Source organism: Triticum aestivum, chromosome 3A (genome assembly GCF_018294505.1).
Source record: "Triticum aestivum cultivar Chinese Spring chromosome 3A, IWGSC CS RefSeq v2.1, whole genome shotgun sequence".
NCBI classification, from domain to species: domain Eukaryota; kingdom Viridiplantae; phylum Streptophyta; class Magnoliopsida; order Poales; family Poaceae; genus Triticum; species Triticum aestivum.
The window spans coordinates 568,148,527-568,173,285 of NC_057800.1; the positions used below are offsets into that span (position 1 = coordinate 568,148,527).

Here is a 24,759-nt window from a genome sequence, read left to right on the forward strand (position 1 = left end):
TTCGGATTCCGGTGTGTTTTGATGCAGCACCGATACTATTCACCCGATTCCTTCTTGGTGGAGCTATAGTAGGTGACAGGAAGTACCGTAGACATGGGAGGGCTTCTTCTTTTGGGAATATAACTTTGTAATTTGCCTACGTCCTCCGTTCTCACTTTTGCCACACTACTGTTAGCAACGAGCCGACCCGAGTCCTGAGACGGCCGAAGCACATACTCGAAGAATAGCACAGAGACACATAAAGCAGCATTCTCGACGAACCTGGACTACTGTTAAGCCGAAGACAAAGAGAGACAACAACGATCAACAGAACACAGCTAAATCTTCTCCAACCAGAAGCTTAAATCCTCCTTTAGTTGATTCACGGCCTGGATGATATGATTGGAATAATGAAGTTGCTAAACAGACGACATAGACTGTCCACTTTCTTCCTCTTCTTTTGATCAGGTTTCATTAATCACAACCAACACGTACAACAAAGTTCCCAAATGCAAAGAGTTGCTTCCTTAAAGGAAAACATTTTGCCATTTTTACCATAATACTTTCCTATTGCTTGCTACTACTTGCATTCCTAAATACAAGATGTTTGGGCAGTTTAAACTGCCCAAACATCTTATATTTAGGAATGGAGGTAGTACAAACTACTGCTTTACAGATGCTGAGGTGCTAAGTATGTTGAGGGGTTTTGACTTGTTTTATTTACCCATATGTACAGACCAAACGAAATCATTTCGGTCATTTAGGTCCGGTCTTCTGTTTTCCGATAACAATTTCAGGTGCTGTTTTGGCAAAATCTAAATAAATACTCCCTCCGTTCCTAAATATTTGTCTTTCTAGAGATTTCAAATGGTTACCACATACGGATGTATATAGACATATTTTAGAGTGTAGATTCACTCATTTTGCTCTGAATGTAGTCACTTGTTGAAACCTCTAAAAAGACAAATATTTAGGAACGGAGGGAGTATAACCAGGGTAGATCAGGGGAGAAAATGAGTGCCCAACCCTTGCTTAGACTCATAGTCAATTATGAGCAGCACACTTAACTGTCAATTGTCAATTTGTCATGCACAATGTTCACAGCTGCAAAAGGGAGACCAATTTTGACAAAAATATCATGGTCCTCAATACCAACTTGTTTCGAATCCTACCTAGGGTCCAGCACATCACTGCAAAACCCGAGTGAACAATTCTATCCTTAGCACTTGTTTCGAATCGCACATCACTGCAAAACCCGAGAGAACAATTCTATCCTTAGCACTTGTTCCATCTCACCAATCCCACATGAATTTAGATGCTTCCTTTCACGCTTGTCTCTGTAAAATGCTCCTAAGTTAATAAAATCTTTATGTTAAAACACACACACATGAATTTAGATGTACAAACTAGTCTTTGATCCCAGCAATCGCCTCTTTCAAGCTGACCCACACAAAGGCAGCCATGAGCGATGAAACATGATGCTGTCTTCGTTTTCAAAAACACGACATAAGAAACAATTCTTGCTGCATGGTCCTTCACGTTCAGAAATCTGCTCTGCATATTTGCATTCAACCTTGAACCATTAATCACATGCATACCTTGATTTTCAAAAGGAAATTTTGCTTTCCACAAACTAGCACCAACAAAGGTTAAGCTATGCCAGTGAATAATATCCCTAAAGCTCTGCTGACTGTACATAGATATAGTAGATTATTGTCCACTGACCGACCCACTCTATCACATTCATCTCTCAGAACCACTGAGCCCAAGGCTTCACCAAATCTGACCAAGCGATCATTCTTCCTAATCCATATTAACTTGGATCATTACTGCTAGCGCTTGTCCCAACGGAGAATAGTAGAATGTCTAATCAGTCTATCAAGTACTAGGAACCGAAGAGGAGGGAGTACTACGACATGGAATGCACTGATTATATAAGACATAAAGGTTCAGCATATCAACTTGTAGGACTGTAACCTGAAGAATCAGCCTCTGTTGAATTGTTAGTTGTGCTCTCACATGTCAATATGTCACCCTGCACACGAACGATGTCCAGTGCTGCTTTTGTGTTCATCTTGCTGCTCTGCTGGTGCTCCATGTAGTCCCTGTACCTGATTCCCCGGAACTTCATGCCCTGGGGGTCATTCTGTGCTAACTCCAGGACTGGCTCTACGACAGCATCTAGGCACGGCCCGACCAGGCTCACGAACGACATCCTCGTCTGCCCACCGTGGACCAGTGCGCGATGGAGCACGGCCTTGTACCTTCCATTGCTCACAATCTGCACCCACAGTACATAGGACATGCGTGTGTATCATTAAGATAAAGTACAGGTACTAAGAGCTTCTGTTTTAATAACCATTTATTGTCAAGTTAAGAACACTGTAAATCATTCGTATACCTCCAACTGATCGCCAGTGAGAATGAACAGTGAGCCTGGAAGGGGCTTTGCGGTGACCCACTGGCCGTTGTGCTTGACTTGGAGACCATCCACGCCATTTTGGAAGAGCAGAGTGAGAAGGCCGTGGTCAGAGTGGGCTGAAATTCCCATAACCCCATCCGAGCCAGCATATGGCGGGTAATTGTTCCCGACAAGGATCTGGAAGCAGGACTCAAGGTTTAGGACTTCAGAAATGCGGCCACGATCAAGTCCCAGGCTCTCGGAGACCACCTTCGCAAGCTCCAGCAACAGCTGCCTCGTTCGAGCAGAGTACTCCACAGCAATATCTCTAACAATGACAGTGCAGTCAATATAGCTTTTGCAACATCCAAACAATAACGTGAAAGTAAATATGGTGTTAATTAGCAGTTTGTGCTACCTCAGCCTTGCAGGCTTTGCAGGGCAGTGAAACTCTGGGTGAGCAACCATCTTCACATAGTCCCTCCGACATATGGCATCGTCGACGTCAGAGTAGAAGAGACCTGTTCCAATACGTACAGGATCCTTTGGGCCAGCAGCAATGTATTCTGCCTTCTCATCCCTCGGTAAGCTGTATAGTTCCTTACACGCCTCCATCACTTCTTCTTGGAGCGCCTCAGGCACCCCATGATTAATCACCTTCGTGCCAGATCAGAAAAATAAAAGCAATTAGTGGCGCCTCTAGCGAATTGTTTCCTTGTACTACCTCTATCCAGGTTTATTAATCCCCTTTGTATTTTGGGTCAAATTTTGACCATAAATTTAACTAACAAAATAACCCCTCCGTTCCTAAATATAAGTCTTTTAAGAGACTTCACTATAAACTACGTACGGAGCAAAATGAGTGAATCTATGCTTTAAAAGGCGTCTATATACATCCGAATGTAGTCTCTATAGTGAAATCTCTAAAAAGCCTTATATTAAGAAACTGAGGAAGTATATGTTTTATGTAGCAAATACCGTTGTAATTTTCTTCCAAATATGAATTCATATACCTTATATTTTGCTAATCAAATACAGTATGTATATGGTAAAAAATTTGAACAAAATATGAGCGGGAATAATAATCCCAGACGAAGGGAGCATGCAACATTGGGACAAGAATCGAATATTCTGATGTTCGTCGGTGGCAGTGCCGTACCATGAAGAAGCCCCAGTGTTCGCAGGCCTGGCCGAGCTCGTGTGTCGCCTGAGATCGTTCCTCGGCGTTGCCGTTGAGGAGGACGCCGAGGTCGATGACGGGGATGCCGTCCCCACCGCATGCTCCAGCACAGTCACCGTGATCCCCCTTTGGATGGTTAGGGCAATGGCGATGAGACGGCGTTGGCATGTTGTGCGGTGGGGAAAAGGGGAGGGTTCGAGAAGACCTGCCGCGGAGGTACAGGTGGATGGCTCGTGTTCCCTCCGCCCACGACAAAGACAGTCGTACACGACGCGACGGGGCGGCGTCTAGGAATCCGGCGACGAGGCGCGGACCACGCGCGAGGGTTCGCTGCCGCCGCCGACCGCGGTGTGGAAGGCGACGAGCTCGACCACGGAGCCCCCTTTGAGGGAGGAATGGAGGAGGCAGAAGCGAGCGGCGAGCTCGGCGAGAGGCGCAAACGGGCGGCAGGGTCGTCAGATCGGGGAGATTTTGAGGAACTGAGGAAGTGAAGGGGGATTTTGCCACGAGTTTTTCCTTTTAGACAAGAGATTTTTGGCTTTTTTTTTTTGAGAAAGCCTATAATTTTAGAAGAACAGGAAGGCCTCTCCCCGGTTCCATTAACCAGAATGAAACCATACATCATTTTGTTCGATAGAAAGCTACTGAAAAAGTTCATCAGTTCAGAACTAAAACAGATAAATTACAGCCCTGCTCGAACGGGAGCCAAAGGACAAAACGAACGCACACTAAAGGCAAAAACAGCACCTGTCAACCAGTGATCACACCACACAACCCGCTCGCTCCCCTTCTCTTGAGTGGTGGCGCCAGGGCCGCCTGGGGCGACTAGCAGATTGCGAGGGTAGACACGGGGCTGTTCACCATGGTCTTGCTGTTGGTGTCGTGCTTCTTGGCCGGAGAAGAGAAACCGCCGTCTTCAGAGATCTTGAGGTTGTCCTAGCATACCTCAGCATCCAATCCAGGGTTTTCCTTCAGCCACATGATATCCTCAAGGGTTGCTGGAGTAGCTTTGTCAGCGCACTCAAGAACTCTTCCACGCGGGCTTTGCTTGTTTCCGGGATCAGAATCACACAGAACTTGATCATCATGTGTATCAGTCTTCACACCTGATTAATAGATGACCAAATGGTGTTATTGAAAATTATAGAGTTCCTATATTTTCATAGACACAAAAGGACAGCAGAACTAACTACGTTCAAAGCTAAATTCTTTTTATTAGAGATCCAAAGTCGGACCACATATTCAAAGTTTGCCCCCAAACTCTTTTGGAAAAAGAGATTGACAAACGACTATATATTTTTGGCTACCACACAGTCAAAAAATAAGTGATGGTTTGTTTCTTGCTCAGCACAGAAGACACAATCAAGCGGTTTGATTATATGTCTTTTCCTAAGATTGTCTCTTGTCATCAGCTTGTTTTGGGAGAACAACCAAAGGAAGACATGAATTTTTGAGGGCACTGCCAGTTTTCAAACCGCTGGTAGAAACAAAGGTTGCACCCCTCTAAAGTTAATCACGTGGTACAAGGAGCTAGAAGAGTGGATACCCTTACTCTCAAGTTGCCAGATCAGAGCATGGTTAGTCTATTAGTGAGGACCTTGGTGAAGATCTTGAAACTACAATTTAGCAAACTAATGGGCCTAAACTTTTTCATGCTGGAAGCATCAGCTTCTTTTGGAAATAAAGTCAGCATAGCAAAGTTAAGTCTATGAATAGCCAGTTCCCCCTGATAGAAAACTTCAAACATGGCTATCAGGTCTTTTTTGATCATCTCCCAAAAGTGCTGGTAAAAAAAGAAGGGGATACCATCTGGGCCAGGGGCACCATCTGCATATGATTCAAAGACAGCCTTCTTGACTTCCTCTTCTAAGAAGGGGGCCTCAAGGTTTTCATTTTCAGCAGAGTTAACTTTCTCTTCATCGGAGAAAAGGTTGGGTCTAAGTGGATCCCACCCCTTTCCTCTTTCTTGAACAGGTTTTTATAGAAGTTGGTAGCAATTCCAAGCATTTCCTTAGTGTCAGTGACTGGTCCAAGTGGGCCATCCAAGGAGTGGATAGCTGTTTTCCTCCTCCTTTGGTTTGCCACTGCATGGAAATACTCAGTATTCCTATCTCCTTCTTTAATGTCCCTATCCCTGGATCTCTGTTTTGCTTTGATCTCCTCTTGGAGCCAAATCTTCTGGAGCTCATTATGTGTGAATTTGAGCCTAGCCGCCTCAGGGTCAGAGAGCACTAATGTTTCAGATTTGATGTCTAGCTTGTCATATTCCTCTAAAAGGATTTTCTTATATCTCCTAAGTTGGGCCTCTTCATTGGAGCTCCAACCTTTGGTCACTCATCTAAGCTTTCTCATCTTCTCCTGCCAATTGTCTAAAGGGTTGGCATTAAAGGTGGGTTCATTCCAAATTTTGGAAATTAGCTTGGAGAAGTCTTCTCTAAGCAGCCACCATTTTCCCATCCTATAACTACTACTCTTAGGCACTTGCTCAACACCTGATTCCCAGATAATGGGTGCATGATCACTGCCGCATCTAGGGAGAGCAATGCAGGAGGCTAGTGGAAAAATCTTGTCAAGCTCAGTATTACAGAAGAGCCTATCTATTGTGGACATGATCAGGTCAGCCTGGTTGTTAGCCCAGGTGAATTTTCTACTAGACAACTTGATCTCCAACAGACTCCAGATTTCTATCCAAGCATTGAAGTTGTCACACCATTGCTTTTTTCTCTAGCATACCTAACTAGATTGAAATCCCCCCAATCGGGGTGGGGTGTGTATTCTCTATGAACAGGGAGTGAAGCTCAGAGATAAATGCTTCCTTCCCTTCCTCATAGGGAGATCCATAAACAGTGACAATTCTAAAGGTTACATCCTTGTTTTTCAGCTTAAGAACACAACTAACTGAAAATTCAAGATGAGACCAGGAAATGATCTCAAAAGGTCAGCATCCACACCCATCAGGATGCCCCCAGCAGAGCCTTTAGATGGGAGGTGGTGCCAGGAGAAGTTCCTGCTTCCTACCAAGGATTTAAGGTAGGAGTCAGAAAATTATCCCTTCTTGGTTTCTTGGAAGCCTAGGACAGATGCTTGCAATTTCCTAATTATGTCAACTATAAGGGTCTTTCTCCCTGGAGCAGAGATACCCCTGACATTCCAAAAAAGTTGCATTCATTGGGGAACCTTTGTCTTAGGGTGCTTGCCCCGTTTGTGATTACATACTAGGTTCCACACTTCAACAGAGTCAAATCTACTATTATGCTCCACCCCATCATCTATATTTTCTTTTAGGGGGGTGGTGAATCCTGAATCAGGATCAACATTCCTGTCAGGATTCAAACAACTAGGGAAAGGTAAGTTGGGTGTGTTCTCATCTCTAGTATCTATATCCATTCCTATTTTAGAAGCTACTGAAGTAAAATGAGGATTATTAAAGAGGGAGAAAGGTGTGGACTTATTACCTTGCACTTTTTTAGTTACTGCATCTTGAGCCTCTTTGAGCTGCTGTGCCTTTTACAGTATGGTTCTGGAATCGCCAGCATTTCTTGCACTGGCCCTAGGCGCCTGTATGGGACCCCACTTCTCTGCCCTCATAGTCTGGAGGGGTGGGTATTCCTCTTCATACTATTTGTTCATCATTGTTCCATCCAGCCTCAGGGGCTCTTTGATCTGCATTTCCTCTTGCAGCTCATCCCATTCATCCTTTGTGTCTATGTCCTCATTGTTCCTGATGGAAATATGCCCTAGAGGCAATGATAAAGTTATTATTTATTTCCTTATATCATGATAAATGTTTATTATTCATGCTAGAATTGTATTAACCAGAAACGTAATACTTGTGTGAATACATAGACAAACAAAGTGTCACTAGTATGCCTCTACTTGACTAGCTCATTAATCGAAGATGGTTATGTTTCCTAACCATAGACATGAGTTGTCATTTGATTAACGGGATCACATCATTAGGAGAATGATGTGATTGACATGACCCATTCCATTAGCATAGCACCCGATCGTTTAGTATGTTGCTATTGCTTTCTTCATGACTTATACATGTTCCTATGACTACGAGATTATGCAACTCCCGTTTACTGGAGGAACACTTTGTGTGCTACCAAACATCACAACGTAACTGGGTGATTATAAAGGTGATCTACAGGTGTCTCCAAAGGTACATGTTGGGTTGGCGTATTTCGAGATTAGGATTTGTCGCTCTGATTGTCGGAGAGGTATCTCTGGGCCCTCTCGGTAATGCACATCACTTAAGCCTTGCAAGCAATGCAACTAATAAGTTAGTTGCAAGATGATGTATTACGGAACGAGTAAAGAGACTTGCCGGTAACGAGATTGAACTAGGTATTGAGATACCGACAATCGAATCTCGGTCAAGTAACATACCGATGACAAAGGGAACAACGTATGTTGTTATGCGGTCTGACCGATAAAGATCTTCATAGAATATGTAGGAGCCAATATGAGCATCCAGGTTCCGCTATTGGTTATTGACCGGAGACGTGTCTCGGTCATGTCTACATTGTTCTCAAACCCGTAGGGTACGCACGCTTAACGTTATGATGACAGTTTCATTATGAGTTTATATATTTTGATGTACCGAAGGTTGTTCGGAGTCCCGGATGTGATCACGGACTTGACGAGGAGTCTCTAAATGGTCGAGACATAAAGATCGATATATTGGACGACTATATTTGGACACCGGAAAGGTTCCGGGTGAGATTGGGACAATACCGAATCACCGGGAGGTTATCGGAACCCCCGGGAGGTATATGGGCCTTATTGGGCCTTAGTGGAAAAGAGGGGAAAGGAGCAAGGGAGGGGGCGCCCCCCAAGCCCAATCCGAATTGGGAGGGGGGCCGGCCCCCCCTTTCCTTCCTCCCTCCTTCCTCTTCCTTCCCTCTCCTACTCCTAATAGGAAAAGGGGGAGTCCTACTCCCGGTGGGAGTTGGACTCCGCCCCTTGGGCGCGCCACCCTCCTTGGTCGGCCCCTCCTCCACTCCTTTATATACGGGGGCAGGGGGCACCCCAAAGACACATCAATTGATCATTGATCTCTTAGCCGTGTGCGGTGCCCCCCTCCACCATAATCCTCGATAATATTGTAGCGGTGCTTAGGTGAAGCCCTGCGATGGTAGAACATCAAGATCGTCACCACGCCGTCGTGCTGACGGAACTCATCCCCGACACTTTGCTGGATCGGAGTCCGGGGATCGTCATCGAGCTGAACGTGTGCAAAAACTCAGAGGTGCCGTAGTTTCGGTGCTTGATCGGTCGGGCCATGAAGACGTATGACTACATCAACCGCGTTGTTATAACGCTTCCGCTTCCGGTCTACGAGGGTACGTAGACAATACTCTCCCCTCTCGTTGCTATGCATCACCATGATCTTGCGTGTGAGTAGGATTTTTTTTTGAAATTACTACGTTTCCCAACAGTGGCATCCGAGCCTAGGTTTTATGCGTTGATGTTATGCACGAGTAGAACACAAGTGAGTTGTGGGCGATATAAGTCATACTGCTTACCAGCATGTCACACTTTGGTTTGGCGGTATTGTTGGATGAAGCGGCCCGGACCGACATTACGCGTACGCTTACGCGAAACTGGTTCTACCGACGTGCTTTGCACACAGGTGGCTGGCGGGTGTCAGTTTCTCCAACTTTAGTTGAACCGAGTGTGGCTACGCCCGGTCCTTGCGAAGGTTAAAACAGCACCAACTTGACAAACTATCATTGTGGTTTTGATGCGTAGGTAAGAACGGTTCTTGCTTAAGCCCGTAGCAGCCACGTAAAACTTGCAATAACAAAGTAGAGGACGGCTAACTTGTTTTTGCAGGGCATGTTGTGATGTGATATGGTCAAGACATGATGCTAAATTTTATTGTATGACATGATCATGTTTTGTAACCGAGTTATCGGCAACTGGCAGGAGCCATATGGTTGTCGCTTTATTGTATGCAATGCAATTGCACTGTAATGCTTTACTTTATCACTAAGCGGTAGCGATAGTCGTGGAAGCATAAGATTGGCGAAACGACAACGATGCTACGATGGTGATCAAGGTGTCGCGGAGGTGACGATGGTGATCATGACGGTGCTTCGGAGATGGAGATCACAAGCACAAGATGATGATGGCCATATCATATCACTTATATTGATTGCATGTGATGTTTATCTTTTATGCATCTTATCTTGCTTTGATTGACGGTAGCATTATAAGATGATCTCTCACTAAATTTCAAGATAAAAGTGTTCTCCCTGAGTATGCACCGTTGCCAAAGTTCGTCATGCCCAGACACCACGTGATGATCGGGTGTGATAAGCTCTACGTCCATCTACAACGGGTGCAAGCCAGTTTTGCACACGCAGAATACTCAGGTTAAACTTGACGAGCCTAGCATATGCAGATATGGCCTCGGAACACTGAGACCGAAAGGTCGAGCGTGAATCATATAGTAGATATGATCAACATATTGATGTTCACCATTGAAAGCTACTCCATTTCACGTGATGATCGGTTATGGTTTAGTTGATTTGGATCACGTGATCACTTAGAAGATTAGAGGGACGTCTTTCTAAGTGGGAGTTCTTAAGTAATATGATTAATTGAACTTAAGTTTATCATGTACTTAGTCCTGGTAGTATTAGCATATCTATGTTGTAGATCAATAGCTCACGTTTAGCTCCCCTGTTATATTTTTGATATGTTCCTAGAGAAAACTAAGTTGAAAGGTGTTAGTAGCAATGACGCGGATTGGATCCGTGATCTGAGGTTTATCCTCATTGTTGCATAGAAGAATTATGTCCTTGATGCACCGCTAGGTGACAAACCTATTGCAGGAGCAGATGCAGATGTTATGAACGTTTGGCTAGCTCAATATGATGACTACTTGATAGTTTAGTGCACCATGCTTAAACGACTTATAATCGGGACTTCAAAGAAGTTTTGAACGTCATGGACCATATGAGATGTTCGAGGAGTTGAAGTTGATATTTCAAGCAAATACCCGAGTTGAGATATATGAAGTCTCCAACAAGTTCTATAGCTAAAAGATGGAGGAGAATAGCTCAAGCAGTGAGCATGTGCTCAGATTGTCTGGGTACTACAATCGCCGGAATCAAGTGGGAGTTAATCTTCCAGATAAAATAGTGATTGACAGAATTCTCTAGTCACCATCACCAAGTTAGTAGAACTTCGTGATGAACTATAAAATGCAAGGGATAACGGAAATGATTCCCAAGCTCTTCGCGATGCTGAAATCGACGAAGGTAGAAATCAAGAAAAGCATCAAGTGTTGATGGTAAACAAAACCACTAGTTTCAAGTAAAGGGACAAAGGGAAGAAAGGGGAACTTCAAGAAGAACGGCAAGCAACTTGCTTCTCAAGTGAAAAACCCAAGTCTGGACCTAAGCCTGAAACTGAGTGCTTCTACTACAAAGGGACTGGTCATTGGAAGCGGAACTACCCCAAGTATTTGGCGGATAAGAAGGATGGCAAAGTGAACAAAGGTATATTTGATATACAGATTATTGATGTCTATTTTACTAGTGTTCGTAGCAATCCCTCGGTATTTGATACTGGTCCAGTTGCTAAGAGTAGTAACTCGAAACAGGAGTTGCAGAATGAACAGAGACTAGTTAAGGGTGAAGTGACGATGTGTGTTGGAAGTAGTTCCAAGATTGATATGATCATCATCGCACACTCCCTATACTTTCGGGATTAGTGTTGAACCTAAATAAGTGTTATTTGGTGTTTGCATTAAGCATGAATATGATTTGATCATGTTTATTGCAATACGGTTATTCATTTAAGTAAGCGAATAAATTGTTGTTCTGTTTACATGAATAAAACCTTCTATGGTCATACACCCAATAAAAATGGTTTGTTGGATCTCGATCGTGGTAATACACATTTTCATAATATTGAAGCCAAAAGATGCAAAGTTAATAATGATACTGCAACTTATTTGTAGCACTACTGTTTAGGTCATATTGGTGTAAAGCGCATAAAGAAAATCCATGCTGATGGGCTTTTGGAATCACTTGATTATGAATCAGTTGATGCTTGCGAACCATGCCTCATGGGCAAGATGACTAAGACTCCGTTCTCCGGAACAATGCAGCAAGCAACAGATTTGTTGGAAATCATGCATACTGATGTATGTGGTCCGATGAATATTGAAGCTCGCGGCAGGTATCATTATTTTCTGATCTTCACAGATGATTTGAGCAGATATGAGTATATCTACTTGATGAAACACAAGTCTGAAATATTTGAAAAGTTTAAAGAATTTCAGTGAAGTGGAGAATCATCGTAACAAAAATAAAAATTTCTACGATATGATCACAGAAGTAAAATATTTGAGTTACGAGTTTGGTCTTCAGTTAAAACAATGTGAAATAGTTTCACTACTCACACCACCTGGAACACCACAGTGTAATGGTGTGTCCGAACATCATAACCGTACTTTATTAGATATGGTGCGATCTATGATGTCTCTTACCGATCTACCACTATCGTTTTGGGGTTATGCATTAGAGACAGCTGCATTCACGTTAAATAGGGCACCATCTAAATCCGTTGAGACGACACCGTATGAACTATGGTTTGGCAAGAAATCTAAGCTGTCGTTTCGTAAAGTTTGAGGTTGCAATGCTTATGTGAAAAAGTTTCAACCTGATAAGCTCAAACCCAAATCGGAGAAGTGCATCTTCATAGGATACCCAAAAGAAAATGTTGGGTACACCTTCTATCACAGATCCAAAGGCAAGATATTCATTGCTGAGAATGGATCCTTTCTAGAGAAGGAGTTTCTCTCGAAAGAAGTGAGTGGGAGGAAAGTAGAACTTGATGAGGTAACTGTACCTGCTCCCTTATTGGAAAGTAGTTCATCACAGAAATCTGTTCCTGTGACTACTACACCAATTAGTGAGGAAGCTAATGATGATGATCATGTAACTTCAGATCAAGTTACTACCGAACCTCGTAGGTAAACCAGAGTGAGATCTGCACCAGAGTGGTACGGTAATCCTGTTCTAGAAGTCATGTTACTAGACCATGACGAACTTGCGAACTATGAGGAAGCGATGATGAGCCCAGATTCCGCGAAATGGTTTGAGGCCATGAAATCTGAGATGAGATCCATGTATGAGAACAAAGTATGGACTTTGATTGACTTGCCCAATGATCGGCGAGTCATTGAGATTAAATGGATCTTCAAGAGGAAGACATACGCTAATAGTAGTGTTACTATCTACAAAGCTAGAATTGTCGCAAAAGGTTTTCGACAAGTTCAAGGTGTTGACTACGATGAGAGTTTCTCACTCATATCTATGCTTAAGTCTGTCCGAATCATGTTGGAAATTGCCGCATTTTATGAAATCTGGCAAATGGATAAACAAAACTGCATTCCTTAATGGATTTATTAAAGAAGAGTTGTATATGATGCAACCAGAAGGTTTTCTCAATCCTAAAGGTACTAACAAAATATGCAAGCTCCAGCGATCCATCTATGGACTGGTGCAAGCATCTCGGAGTTGGAATATACGCTTTGATAAGTTGATCAAAGCATATAGTTTTATACAGACTTGTAGTGAAGTCTGTATTTACAAGAAAGTGAGTGGGAGCACTACAGCATTTTTGATAAGTATATGTGAATGACATATTATTGATCGGAGATAATGTATAATTATTCTGCAAAGCATAAAGGAGTGTTTGAAAGGAGTTTTTTCAAAGAAAGACCTCAGTGAAGCTGCTTACATATTGAGCATCAAGATCTATAGAGATAGATCAAGACACTTGATAAGTTTTCAATGAGTACATACCTTGACAAGTTTTTGAAGTAGTTCAAAATGGAACAGTCAAAGAAAGAGTTCTTGCCTGTGTTACAAGGTGTGAAATTGAGTAAGACTCAAAGCCCGACCACGGCAGAAGATAGAGAGAGAATGAAAGTCATTCCCTATGCCTCGGCCATAGGTTCTATAAAGTATGTCATGATGTGTACCAGATCTATTGTATACCCTGCCCTAAGTTTGGCAAGGGAGTACAATAGTGATCTAGGAGTAGATCACTGGACAATGGTCAAAATTATCCTTAGTGGAATAAGGATATGTTCCTCGATTATGGAGGTGACAAAAAGGTTCGTCGTAAAGGGTTACGTCGATGCAAGTTTTGACACTAATCCAGATGACTCTAAGTCTCAATCTGGATACATATTGAAAGTGGGAGAAATTAGCTAGAGTAGCTCCATGCAGAGCATTGTTGACATAGAAATTTGCAAAATACGTACGGATCTGAATATGGCAGACCCGTTGACTAAACTTCTCTCACAAGCAAAACATGATCACACCTTAGTACTCTTTGGGTGTTAATCACATAAGTGATGTGAACTAGATTATTGACTCTAGTAAACCCTTTGGGTGTTGGTCACATGTCGATGTGAACTATGGGTGTTAATCACATGGTGATGTGAACTATTGGTATTAAATCACATGGTGATGTGAAGTAGATTATTGACTCTAGTGCAAGTGGGAGACTGAAGGAAATATGCCCTAGAGGCAATGATAAAGTTATTATTTATTTCCTTATATCATGATAAATGTTTATTATTCATGCTAGAATTTTATTAACCGGAAACGTAATACTTGTGTGAATACATAGACAAACAAAGTGTCACTAGTATGCCTCTACTTGAGTAGCTCATTAACCGAAGATGGTTATGTTTCCTAACCATAGACATGAGTTGTCATTTGATTAACGGGATCACATCATTAGGAGAATGATGTGATTGACATGACCCATTCCATTAGCTTAGCACGCGATCGTTTAGTATGTTGCTATTGCTTTCTTCATGACTTATACATGTTCCTATGACTATGAGATTATGCAACTCCTGTTTACCGGAGGAACACTTTGTGTGCTACCAAACGTCACAACGTAACTGGGTGATTATAAAGGTGATCTACAGGTGTCTCCAAAGGTACATGTTGGGTTGGCGTAATTCGAGATTAGGATTTGTCGCTTCGATTGTCGGAGAGGTATCTCTGGGCCCTCTCGGTAATGCACATCACTTAAGCCTTGCAAGCAATGCAACTAATAAGTTAGTTGCAAGATGATGTATTACGGAACGAGTAAAGAGACTTGCCGGTAATGAGATTGAACTAGGTATTGAGATACCGACGATCGAATCTCGGGCAAGTAACATACCGATGACAAAGGGAACAACATATGTTGTTATGCGGTCTGACCAATAAAGATCTTCGTAGAATATGTAGGAGCCAATATGAGTATCCAGGTTCCGCTTTTGGTTATTGACCGGAGACGTGTCTCGGTCATGTCTACATTGTTCTCAAACCCGTAGGGTCCGCACGCTTAACGTCACGATGACAGTTTCATTATGAGTTTATATATTTTGATGTACCGAAGGTTGTTCGGAGTCCCGGATGTGATCATGGACTTGACGAGGAGTCTCGAAATGGTCGAGACATAAAGATCGATATATTGGACGACTATATTTGGACACCGGAAAGGTTCCGGGTGAGATTGGGACAATACTGGATCACCGGGAGGTTATCGGAACCCCCCTGGGAGGTATAAGGGCCTTATTGGGCCTTAGTGGAAAGGAGGGGAAAGGAGCAAGGGAGGGGGCGTCCCCCCAAGCCCAATCCGAATTGGGAGGGGGGCCGGCCCCCCCTTTCCTTCCTCCCTCCTTCCTCTTCCTTCCCTCTCCTACTCCTAATAGGAAAAGGGGGAGTCCTATTCCCGGTGGGAGTTGGACTCCCCCCTTGGGCGCGCCACCCTCCTTGGTCGGCCCCCTCCTCCACTCCTTTATATACGGGGGCAGGGGGCACCCCAGAGACACAACAATTGATCATTGATCTCTTAGCCGTGTGCAGTGCCCCCCTCCACCATAATCCTCGATAATATTGTAGCGGTGCTTAGGCGAAGCCCTGCGACGGTAGAACATCAAGATCGTCACCACGCCGTCGTGCTGACGGAACTCATCCCCGACACTTTGCTGTGTCGGAGTCCGGGAATCGTCATCGAGCTGAACGTGTGCAAAAACTAGGAGGTGCCATAGTTTCGGTGCTTGATCGGTCGGGACATGAAGACGTACGACTACATCAACCGTGTTGTTATAACGCTTCTGCTTCCGGTCTACGAGGGTACGTAGAAAAATACTCTTCCCTCTCGTTGCTATGCATCACCCTGATCTTGCGTGTGCGTAGGAATTTTTTTGAAATTACTACGTTTCGCAATAGTTCCACCCTTCCATTTCCCTTAGCAAGCTAAAACCATCCACATTGTCATCATTGTTGCTCATGAAACAACTTAGTGCACTCCTTTTGGCTTGTTGCGGGTTTTTGTGATGCCCCGATTTGACCGTACACTAATCATACACGCAAATGTGTATGATCAAGATCAAGGACTCACGGCAAGATATCACAACACAACTCTAGACACAAATTAAAATAATACAAGCTTTATATTACAAGCCAGGGGCCTCGAGGGCTCGAATACATAAGCTCGAATACACAAGAGTCAGCAGAAGCAAAAATATCTGAGTACAGACATGAGTTAAACAAGATTGCCTTAAGAAGGCTAGAACAAAAGTATCAACGATCGAAAAGGCAAGGCCTCCTGCCTGGGACCTCCTAACTACTCCTCGAAGTCGAACTCCACGTAGCATCATCCTCAGGGTCCTCTGACTCTTGGACTCCAGCATCTGATTGTGACAATCAGGTATAGAAAGGGTGAAAGGGGGAGCAAAGCAACCGTGAGTACTCATCCAAAGTACTTGCAAGTAAGGAGCTACACTACATATGCAATGTATCAAATGAAAGGGGGTAATATATGTGGAATGAACTGCAGAATGCCGAAATAAGAGGGGGATAGCTAGTCCTATCGAAGACTACGCTTCTGGCAGCCTCCATCTTGAAGCAATAGAAGAGAGTAGATGGTAAGTTAACCAAGTATCATCGCAAAGCATAAACCTACCCGGCGATCCTCTCCTTGTCGCCCTGTGAGAGAGCGATCACCGGTTGTATCTGGCACTTGGAAGGGTGTGTTTTATTAAGTATCCGGTTCTAGTTGTCATAAGGTCAAGGTACAACTCCGGGTCGTCCTTTTACCGAGGGACACGGCTATCCGAATAGATCAACTTCCCTGCAGGGGTGCACCACATTTCCCAACACGCTCGATCCCCTTTGTCCGGACACACTTTTCTGGGTCATGCCCGGCCTCGGAAGATCAACACGTCGCAGCCCTACCTAGGCACAACAGAGAGGTCAGCACGCCGGTCTAAATGCTATGGCGCAGGGGTCTGGGCCCATCGCCCATTGCACACCTGCATGTTGCGTACGTGGCCGGCGAGCAGACCTAGCCTCCCTTATACAAGAGCAGGCGTTCCAGTCCAACCCGGCGCGTGCCGCTCAGTCACTGATGTCACGAAGGCTTCGGCTGATACCACGACGTCGAGTGCCCATAAATGTTCCGCATAGTTGGTTAGTGCGTATAGGCCAGTGGCCAGATTCAGATCAAATACCCAGATCTCGTTAAGCGTGTTATTTTAAAATAACCGCGGACGCTGATACGTCTCCAACGTATCTATAATTTTTTATTGTTCCATGATATTATATTATCTGTTTTGGATGTTTATGGGCTTTATTATGCACTTTTATATTATTTTTGGGACTACCTATTAACCTAGAGCCCAGTGTCAGTTTCTGTTTTTTTCCTTGTTTTAAACTATCGCAGAAAAGGAAAATCAAATGGAGTCCAATTGACCTGAAACTTCACGGAACTTATTTTTGGACCAGAAGAAGCCCACAGAGTATTGGAGATGGACCAGGAGAGTCCTTGGCTGCCCACGAGGGTGGGGGGTGCGCCCACCCCCTGGGCGCACCCCCTGCCTCGTGGACAGCCCGAAGATCCACCGACGTACTTCTTCCTCCTATATATACCCATATACCCTAAAAACTTCGGGGAGCACAATAGATCAGGAGTTCCACCGCCAGAAGCCTCCGTAGCCACCGAAAACCAATCTAGACCCGTTCTGGCACCCTGCCGGAGGGGGAATCCCTCTCCGGTGGCCATCTTCATCATCCCGGTGCTCTCCATGACGAGGAGGGAGTAGTTCTCCCTCGGGGCTGAGTGTATGTACCAATAGCTATGTGTTTGATCTCTCTCTCTCTCTCTCTCTCTCGTGTTCTTGAGGTGGCACGATCTTGATGTATCACGAGCTTTGCTATTATAGTTGGATCTTATGATGTTTCTCCCCCTCTACTCTCTTGTAATGAATTGAGTTTTCCCTTTGAAGTTATCTTATCGGATTGAGTCTTTAAGGATTTGAGAACACTTGATGTATATCTTGCGTGGGATACCCGTGGTGACAATGGGGTATTCTATTGATCCACTTGGTGTATGTTTTGGTGATCAACTTGCGGGTTCCGCCCATGAACCTATGCATAGGGGTTGGCACATGTTTTCGTCTTGACTCTCCGATAGAAACTTTGGGGCACTCTTTGAAGTACTTTGTGTTGGTTTGAATAGATGAATCTGAGATTGTGTGATGCATATCGTATAATCATACCCACGAATACTTGAGGTGACATTGGAGTATCTAGGTGACATTAGGGTTTTGGTTGATTTGTGTCTTAAGGTGTTATTCTAGTATGAACTCTATGATATATTGTTCGGAAATAATAGCTTCGTGTTATTTTACTATGGACTCTTGAATAGATCGATCAGAAAGGATAACTTTGAGGTGGTTTCGTACCCTACCATAATCTCTTCGTTTGTTCTCTGCTATTGGTGACTTTGGAGTGACTCTTTGTTGCATGTTGAGGGATAGTTATATGATCCAATTGTGTTATTATTGTTGAGGGAACTTGCATTAGTGAAAGTATGAACCCTAGGCCTTGTTTCAACGCATTGCAATACCGTTTACGCTCACTTTTATCATTAGTTACCTTGCTGTTTTTATATTTTCAGATTACAAAAACCTATATCTACCATCCATATACCACTTGTATCACCATCTCTTCGCCAAACTAGTGCACCTATACAATTTACCATTGTATTGGGTGTGTTGGGGACACAAGAGACTCTTTGTTATTTGGTTGCAGGGTTGCTTGAGAGAGATCATCTTCATCCTGCGCCTCCTACGGATTGATAAACCTTAGGTCATCCGCTTGAGGGAAATTTTCCACTGTCCTACAAACCTCTGCACTTGGAGGCCCAACGACGTCTACAAGAAGAAGGTTGTGTAGTAGACATCAAGCTCTTTTCTGGCGCCATTGCCGGGGAGGTTAGCGCTTGAAGGTATATCTTTAGATCTTGCAATCGAATATTTTTGTTTCTTGTTTTAGCACTAGTTTAGTTTATAAAAGAAAACTACAAAAAAATATGGAATTGAGTTTACCTCATACGCTTCATCTTTTTAATATATTTCGTGAGTATGATGGGAAGGAAAATTGTGCCAAAGTGTTAGAAGAAGAATGCATTAAAATGTTTGGCACTAAATCTTTGAATGATGAGCATGATTGCAATGTTATTAGTATTAACTCCTTGAATATCCATAGTACTAATGATGATTGCACTAGTTATGATGAAAATGTCTCCTATAAACATGTCAATTTTTGTGGAGTGCATTGGGTTTGCAAGTACACACCAAATAGGGAAGATAGATATTGCAAGAGGTATAAGCATTTAGAAACTAAATGGTTGCAAGAAAGGCTAAATGTTAGTGCTGAAAATTTAAAATTTCTTAGCCATACTTGTGAACTTTGCAATGAACACGGTCATTTAAATATCAAATGCAAATTGTTTCATGATCAAGTCATGTCCAACAATTATGATGACTTTATTTCCCTTGCACATTATAATGAACTTAGTTTGCTTTTGGGTTATGAAGAAATGAAACATCAAACTAATATTATTCCATAATATAGCCTCAAGAAATTCCTCGATATTGATCTAGAAGAAATTTATATGTATTGTGCGGTGAATTGCATTGGAAATCCTTATATTGCCAATTATATAAAGAAAATAAAAGAAATAGAAGATGAAGAGAATACTAACGAAAGGGAAGAGACTTCCCAATATCCTCCTATTATTTCTTATGATGAATCAGGTAACGAGGAGGAGCCTTCTATTCAACCAATCTCATTATTAAGGAGCTCCAAAACGAGGATTGAACCCACACATGATATGGTGAAGAAGAAGAAAAGAAAAAGGAAGAGAGGTAAAAAGATATCTCTCCCAAATAATGCTGCTCCTATTACTGTTGGGCCTCATGAAAATATAATTGTGGAAGATGATGCACTTGATGATGATCTCGTTATGCCTATTGCTTGTTGTGATGATTATGATTGGGAAGATAATGATACTTCTTATGATCTTGAAAATCTTTTTGGCACTTGCTTGGAAGAATATGATAATTGCTATACTATTGGTGCTATCCATACTATTAATGATGAGGGTGATTATGCTTATGATATAAAAAGGCCCAAGCTTGGGGATGCTATGTTTGATGAAGATGATGTTTTTGAGAATATATTTGCTGCAATTAATGTTTGTCCCAAGCTTGGGGATGCTACGTTTAATGAAGATGATATTTTTAGTCTTGCAAGTTTTGATATGCAAATTTATAATGATGATAGCATGTCTCCTACTTATGATGATTATATTGATGAAAGTGGGTTTGGAAGAGTGTCAACTTTAGGAAGTAATGATCCCACTATTTTGGAGGATGTTGAATCTTATTATGATAATTATGAAAGTGGATTTGGAGAGGTCATGACTTTATTTAGTGATGATTCCACTATCTTGGAAGAGGTTTCAATCGATTATGATGAGAACAAAGTTGCTACTTATGATAATTATTGTGATGATACATATGCTATAAAAAGTAGTGATGATTATATTTATAAAACTTGTCATGATTATGATTACCCTTTTTCTGAACATTACTCTTTTAATGTGGAAACAATTTATAGTATTCGAGTTTCTTATGATACTCCCATTATTCTGAATGAGAAGAATCTTGCTTATGTGGAGAGTAGTAAATTTTCTATGCTTGTAGATCATGAAAAGAATCCTTTAGGTGCTGGTTATATTGTTGAATTCATTCATGATGCTACTGAAAATTATTATGAGGGAGGAACATATGCTTGTAGGAATTGCAATAATATCAAGTTTCCTTTCTATGTTCTTAAAGTTTTGAAGTTAAGCTTGTTTTGCCTTCCTATGCTAGTTGATTATTGTTCCCATAAGTTGTTTGCTCACAAAATCCCTATGCATAGGAAGTGGGTTAGACTTAAATGTGCTAGTCATATTCTTCATGATGCTCTCTTTATGCTTCAATTCTTATCCTTTATGTGAGCATCATTGAAATCATCATGCCTAGCTAGGGGCGTTAAATGATAGCGCTTGTTGGGAGGCAACCCAACTTTATTTTTGTTCCTGTTTAGCAATAAATAATTTATCTAGCCTCTGTTATGATTGAGTTTTTATGTTTTAATTAGTGTTTGTGCCAAGTAGAACCGTTGGGAAGACTTTGGGAAAGTCTTGTTGATCTTGCTGTAAAATGTAGAAACTTTAGCGCTCACGAGAATTACTGCCATTTTTATTGGAGAGTGCTATTTAGTTAATTCTTGTTGCAGATGATTAATAGATAAATTCCTCACGTCCAGCAATTTATTTTAGAATTTTTGGGGTTCCAGAAGTTTGCGTTAGTTCTAGATTACTACAGACTGTTCTGTTTTTGAGAGATTCTGTTTTTCGCATGTTGTTTGCTTATTTTAATGAATCTATGGCTAGTAAAAGAGTTTATAAACCATAGAGAAGTTGGACTACAGTAGGTTTAACACCGATATAAATAAATAATGAGTTCATTACAGTACCTTGAAATGGTGTTTTGTTTTCTTTCGCTAACGGAGCTTACGAGTTTTCTGTTAAGTTTTGTGTTGTGAAGTTTTCAAGTTTTGGGTAAAGATTCGATGGACTCTGGAATAAGGAGTGGCAAGAGCCTAAGCTTGGGGATGCCCAAGGCACCCCAAGGCAATATTCAAGGACAACCAAGAGCCTAAGCTTGGGGATGCCCCGGAAGGCATCCCTCTTTCGTCTTCGTTCATCGGTAACTTTACTTGGAGCTATATTTTTATTCGCCACATGATATGTGTTTTGCTTGGAGCGTCATTTTATTTTATTTTATTTTGCTTGATGCTTGAATAAAATACCAAGAACTGAAATTCTTAAATGTTAGAGAGTCTTCACATAGTTGCATAATTATTTGACTACTCACTGATCTTCACTTATATCTTTCGGAGTAGTTTGTTGTTGCTCTAGTGCTTCACTTATATCTTTTTAGAGCACGACAGTGGTTTTATTTTGAAGAAATATATGAACTCTCATCCTTCACTTATATCATTTTGAGAGTCTCTAAACAACATGGTAGTTTGCTTTGGTTATGAATTTAGTCCTAATATGATGGGCATCTAAGAGGGATATAATAAAAACTTTCATATAAAGTGCATAGAATACTATGAGAAGTTCGATACTTGATGATTGTTTTGAGATATGAGGATGGTAAGATTAGAGTCATGCTCGTGAGTAGTTGTGAATTTGAGAGATACTTGAGTTGAAGTTTGTGATTCCCGTAGCATGCACGTATGGTGAACCATTATGTGACGAAGTCGGAGCATGATTTGTTTATTGATTGTCTTCCTTATGAGTGGCAGTCGGGGACGAGCGATGGTCTTTTCCTACCAATCTACCCCCTAGGAGCATGCGCGTAGTACTTTGTTTCGATAACTAATAGATTTTCGCAATAAGTATGTGAGTTCTTTTTGACTAATGTTGAGTCCATGGATTATACGCACTCTCACCCTTCCACCATTGCTAGCCTCTCTAATACCGCGCACCTTTCGCCGGTATCATAAACCCACTTTATACCTTCCTCAAAACAGCCACCATACCTACCTATTATGGCATTTCCATAGCCATTCTGAGATATATTGCCATGCAACTTTCCACCGTTCCGTTATTATGAAACGTTTCATCATTGTCATGTTGCTTTGCATGATCATGTCGTTGACATTGTATTTGTGGCAAAGCCACCATTCATAATTCTTTCATACATGTCACTCTTGAATCATTGCTATCCCGGTACACAGCCGGAGGCATTCATATAGAGTCATACTTTGTTCTAGTATCGACTTGTAATCATTGAGCTGTAAATAAATAGAAGTGTGATGATCATCATTCATAGAGTATTGTACCAAAAAAAGAAAAAAAAAGAAAGGCAAAAAAAAGAAAGGCCAAAAAAGGAAGGCCAAATAAAAAAAGGGAAAGGCCAATAAAATAAAATAAAAGGGACAATGCTACTATCCTTTTTTCCACACTTGTGCTTCAAAGTAGCACCATGTTCTTCATGATAGATAGTCTCTTGTTTTGTCACTTTCATTTACTAGTGGGAAATCTTCATTATAGAACTTGACTTGTATATTCCAACAATGGGCCTCCTCAAGTGCCCTAGGTCTTGATACGTCTCCAACGTATCTATAATTTTTGATTGCTCCATGCTATATTATCTAATGTTTTGGACTATATTGGACTTTATTTTCCACTTTTATATTATTTTTGGGACTAACCTATTAACCGGAGGCCCAACCCAGAATTGCTGTTTTTTGCCTATTTCAGTGTTTCAGATAAACGGAATATCAAATGGAGTCCAAACGGAATAAAATCTTCGGGAACGTGATTTTCTCACCGAACATGATCCAGGAGACTTGGACCCTGCTCCAAGGGACAAAAGAGGCGGTCACAAGGGTGGGGGCGCCCCCTAGGGCGCGCCCCCTGCCTCGTGGGCCCCTCGTTGCTCCTCCGGCGTACTTCTTCCTCCTATATATACACACGTACCCCCAAACAATCAGAACAGGAGCCAAAAACCTAATTCCACCGCCGCAACTTTCTGTATCCACGAGATCCCATCTTGGGGCCTGTTCCGGAGCTCCGCCGGAAGAGGGCCATCATCAGGGAGGGCTTCTACCGTTGGGGAATGTAGTAATTTCAAAAAATTTCCTACGCACACGCAAGATCATGGTGATGCATAGCAACGAGAGGGGAGAGTGTGATCTACGTACCCTTGTAGATCGACAACGGAAGCATTAACTTGGTTGATGTAGTCGTACGTCTTCACGGCCCGACCGATCAAGCACCGAAACTACGGCACCTCCGAGTTCTAGCACACGTTCAGCTCGATGACGATCCCTGGACTCCGATCCAGCAAAGTGTCGGGGAAGAGTTCCGTCAGCACAACGGCGTGGTGACGATCTTGATGTACTACTGTCGCAGGGCTTCGCCTAAGCACCGCTATAATATTATCGAGGACTATGGTGGAAGGGGGCACCACACACGGCTAAGAATATGATCACGTGGATCAACTTATGTCCTTAGGGGTGCCCCTTGCCTCCGTATATAAAGGTTCAAAAGGGGGGGGGGGGCGACCAAGAGGAGGCGCGCCAGGAGGAGTCCTACTCCCTCCGGGAGTAGGATTCCCCCCTTTCCTAGTTGGAATAGGATTCGCGGAGGGGGGGGGGAAGAGGAGAGAGAGGAGGAAGGGGGGCCGGCCCCCTCTCCTTGTCCTATTCGGACCAAGGGGGGGAGGGGCGCGCGGCCCATCTCTGGCCACCTCTCCTCTCTTCCACTAAGGCCCACTAAGGCCCATATACCTCCCGGGGGGGGTTCCGGTAACCTCCCGGTAATCCGGTAAAATCCCGATTTCACCCGGAACACTTCCGATATCCAAACATAGGCTTCCAATATATCAATCTTTATGTCTCGACCATTTCGAGACTCCTCGTCATGTCCGTGATCACATCCGGGACTCCGAACAACCTTCGGTACATCAAAACGCATAAACTCATAATATAACTGTCATCGAAACCTTAAGCGTGCGGACCCTACGGGTTCGAGAACAATGTAGACATGACCGAGACACGTCTCCGGTCAATAACCAATAGCGGGACCTGGATGCCCATATTGGTTCCTACATATTCTACGAAGATCTTTTATCGGTCAGACCGCATAACAACATACGTTGTTCCCTTTGTCATCGGTATGTTACTTGCCCGAGATTCGATCGTCGGTATCCTATACCTAGTTCAATCTCGTTACCGGCAAGTCTCTTTAC

General features: G+C 42.7%; 1 protein-coding gene across 2 annotated transcripts; it reads right to left on the reverse strand.

Annotated features, from left to right (window-relative positions):
* Positions 1-1,118: 1,118 nt before the first annotated feature.
* LOC123058658 (2-oxoglutarate-dependent dioxygenase 19) lies at positions 1,119-4,009 on the reverse strand. Of its 2 annotated transcripts, XM_044481363.1 has the most exons (5): positions 3,540-4,009; positions 2,799-3,037; positions 2,651-2,708; positions 2,381-2,578; positions 1,119-2,260 (listed from the first exon to the last, which is right to left on the reverse strand). In XM_044481363.1, the coding sequence occupies exons 1-5, from the start codon at positions 3,726-3,728 to the stop codon at positions 1,937-1,939; spliced, it is 1,008 nt and encodes a 335-aa protein (XP_044337298.1). In that variant the 5' UTR covers positions 3,729-4,009; the 3' UTR covers positions 1,119-1,936. The 2 variants fall into 2 exon arrangements, with proteins under 2 accessions (XP_044337298.1, XP_044337297.1); XM_044481362.1 differs by having other exon boundaries at positions 2,381-2,708.
* Positions 4,010-24,759: the final 20,750 nt, after the last annotated feature.

Coding starts and splice junctions, on each gene's coding strand:
- LOC123058658 (XM_044481362.1), bottom strand. CDS start 3,728: ATGCCAACGCCGTCTCATCGCCATTGCCCTAACCATCCAAAGGGGGAT. Junction 3,038..3,539: donor AACACTGGGGCTTCTTCATG/GTACGGCACTGC, acceptor TCTGGCACGAAG/GTGATTAATCATGGGGTGCC. Junction 2,261..2,380: donor TCACTGGCGATCAGTTGGAG/GTATACGAATGA, acceptor CTGTGGGTGCAG/ATTGTGAGCAATGGAAGGTA.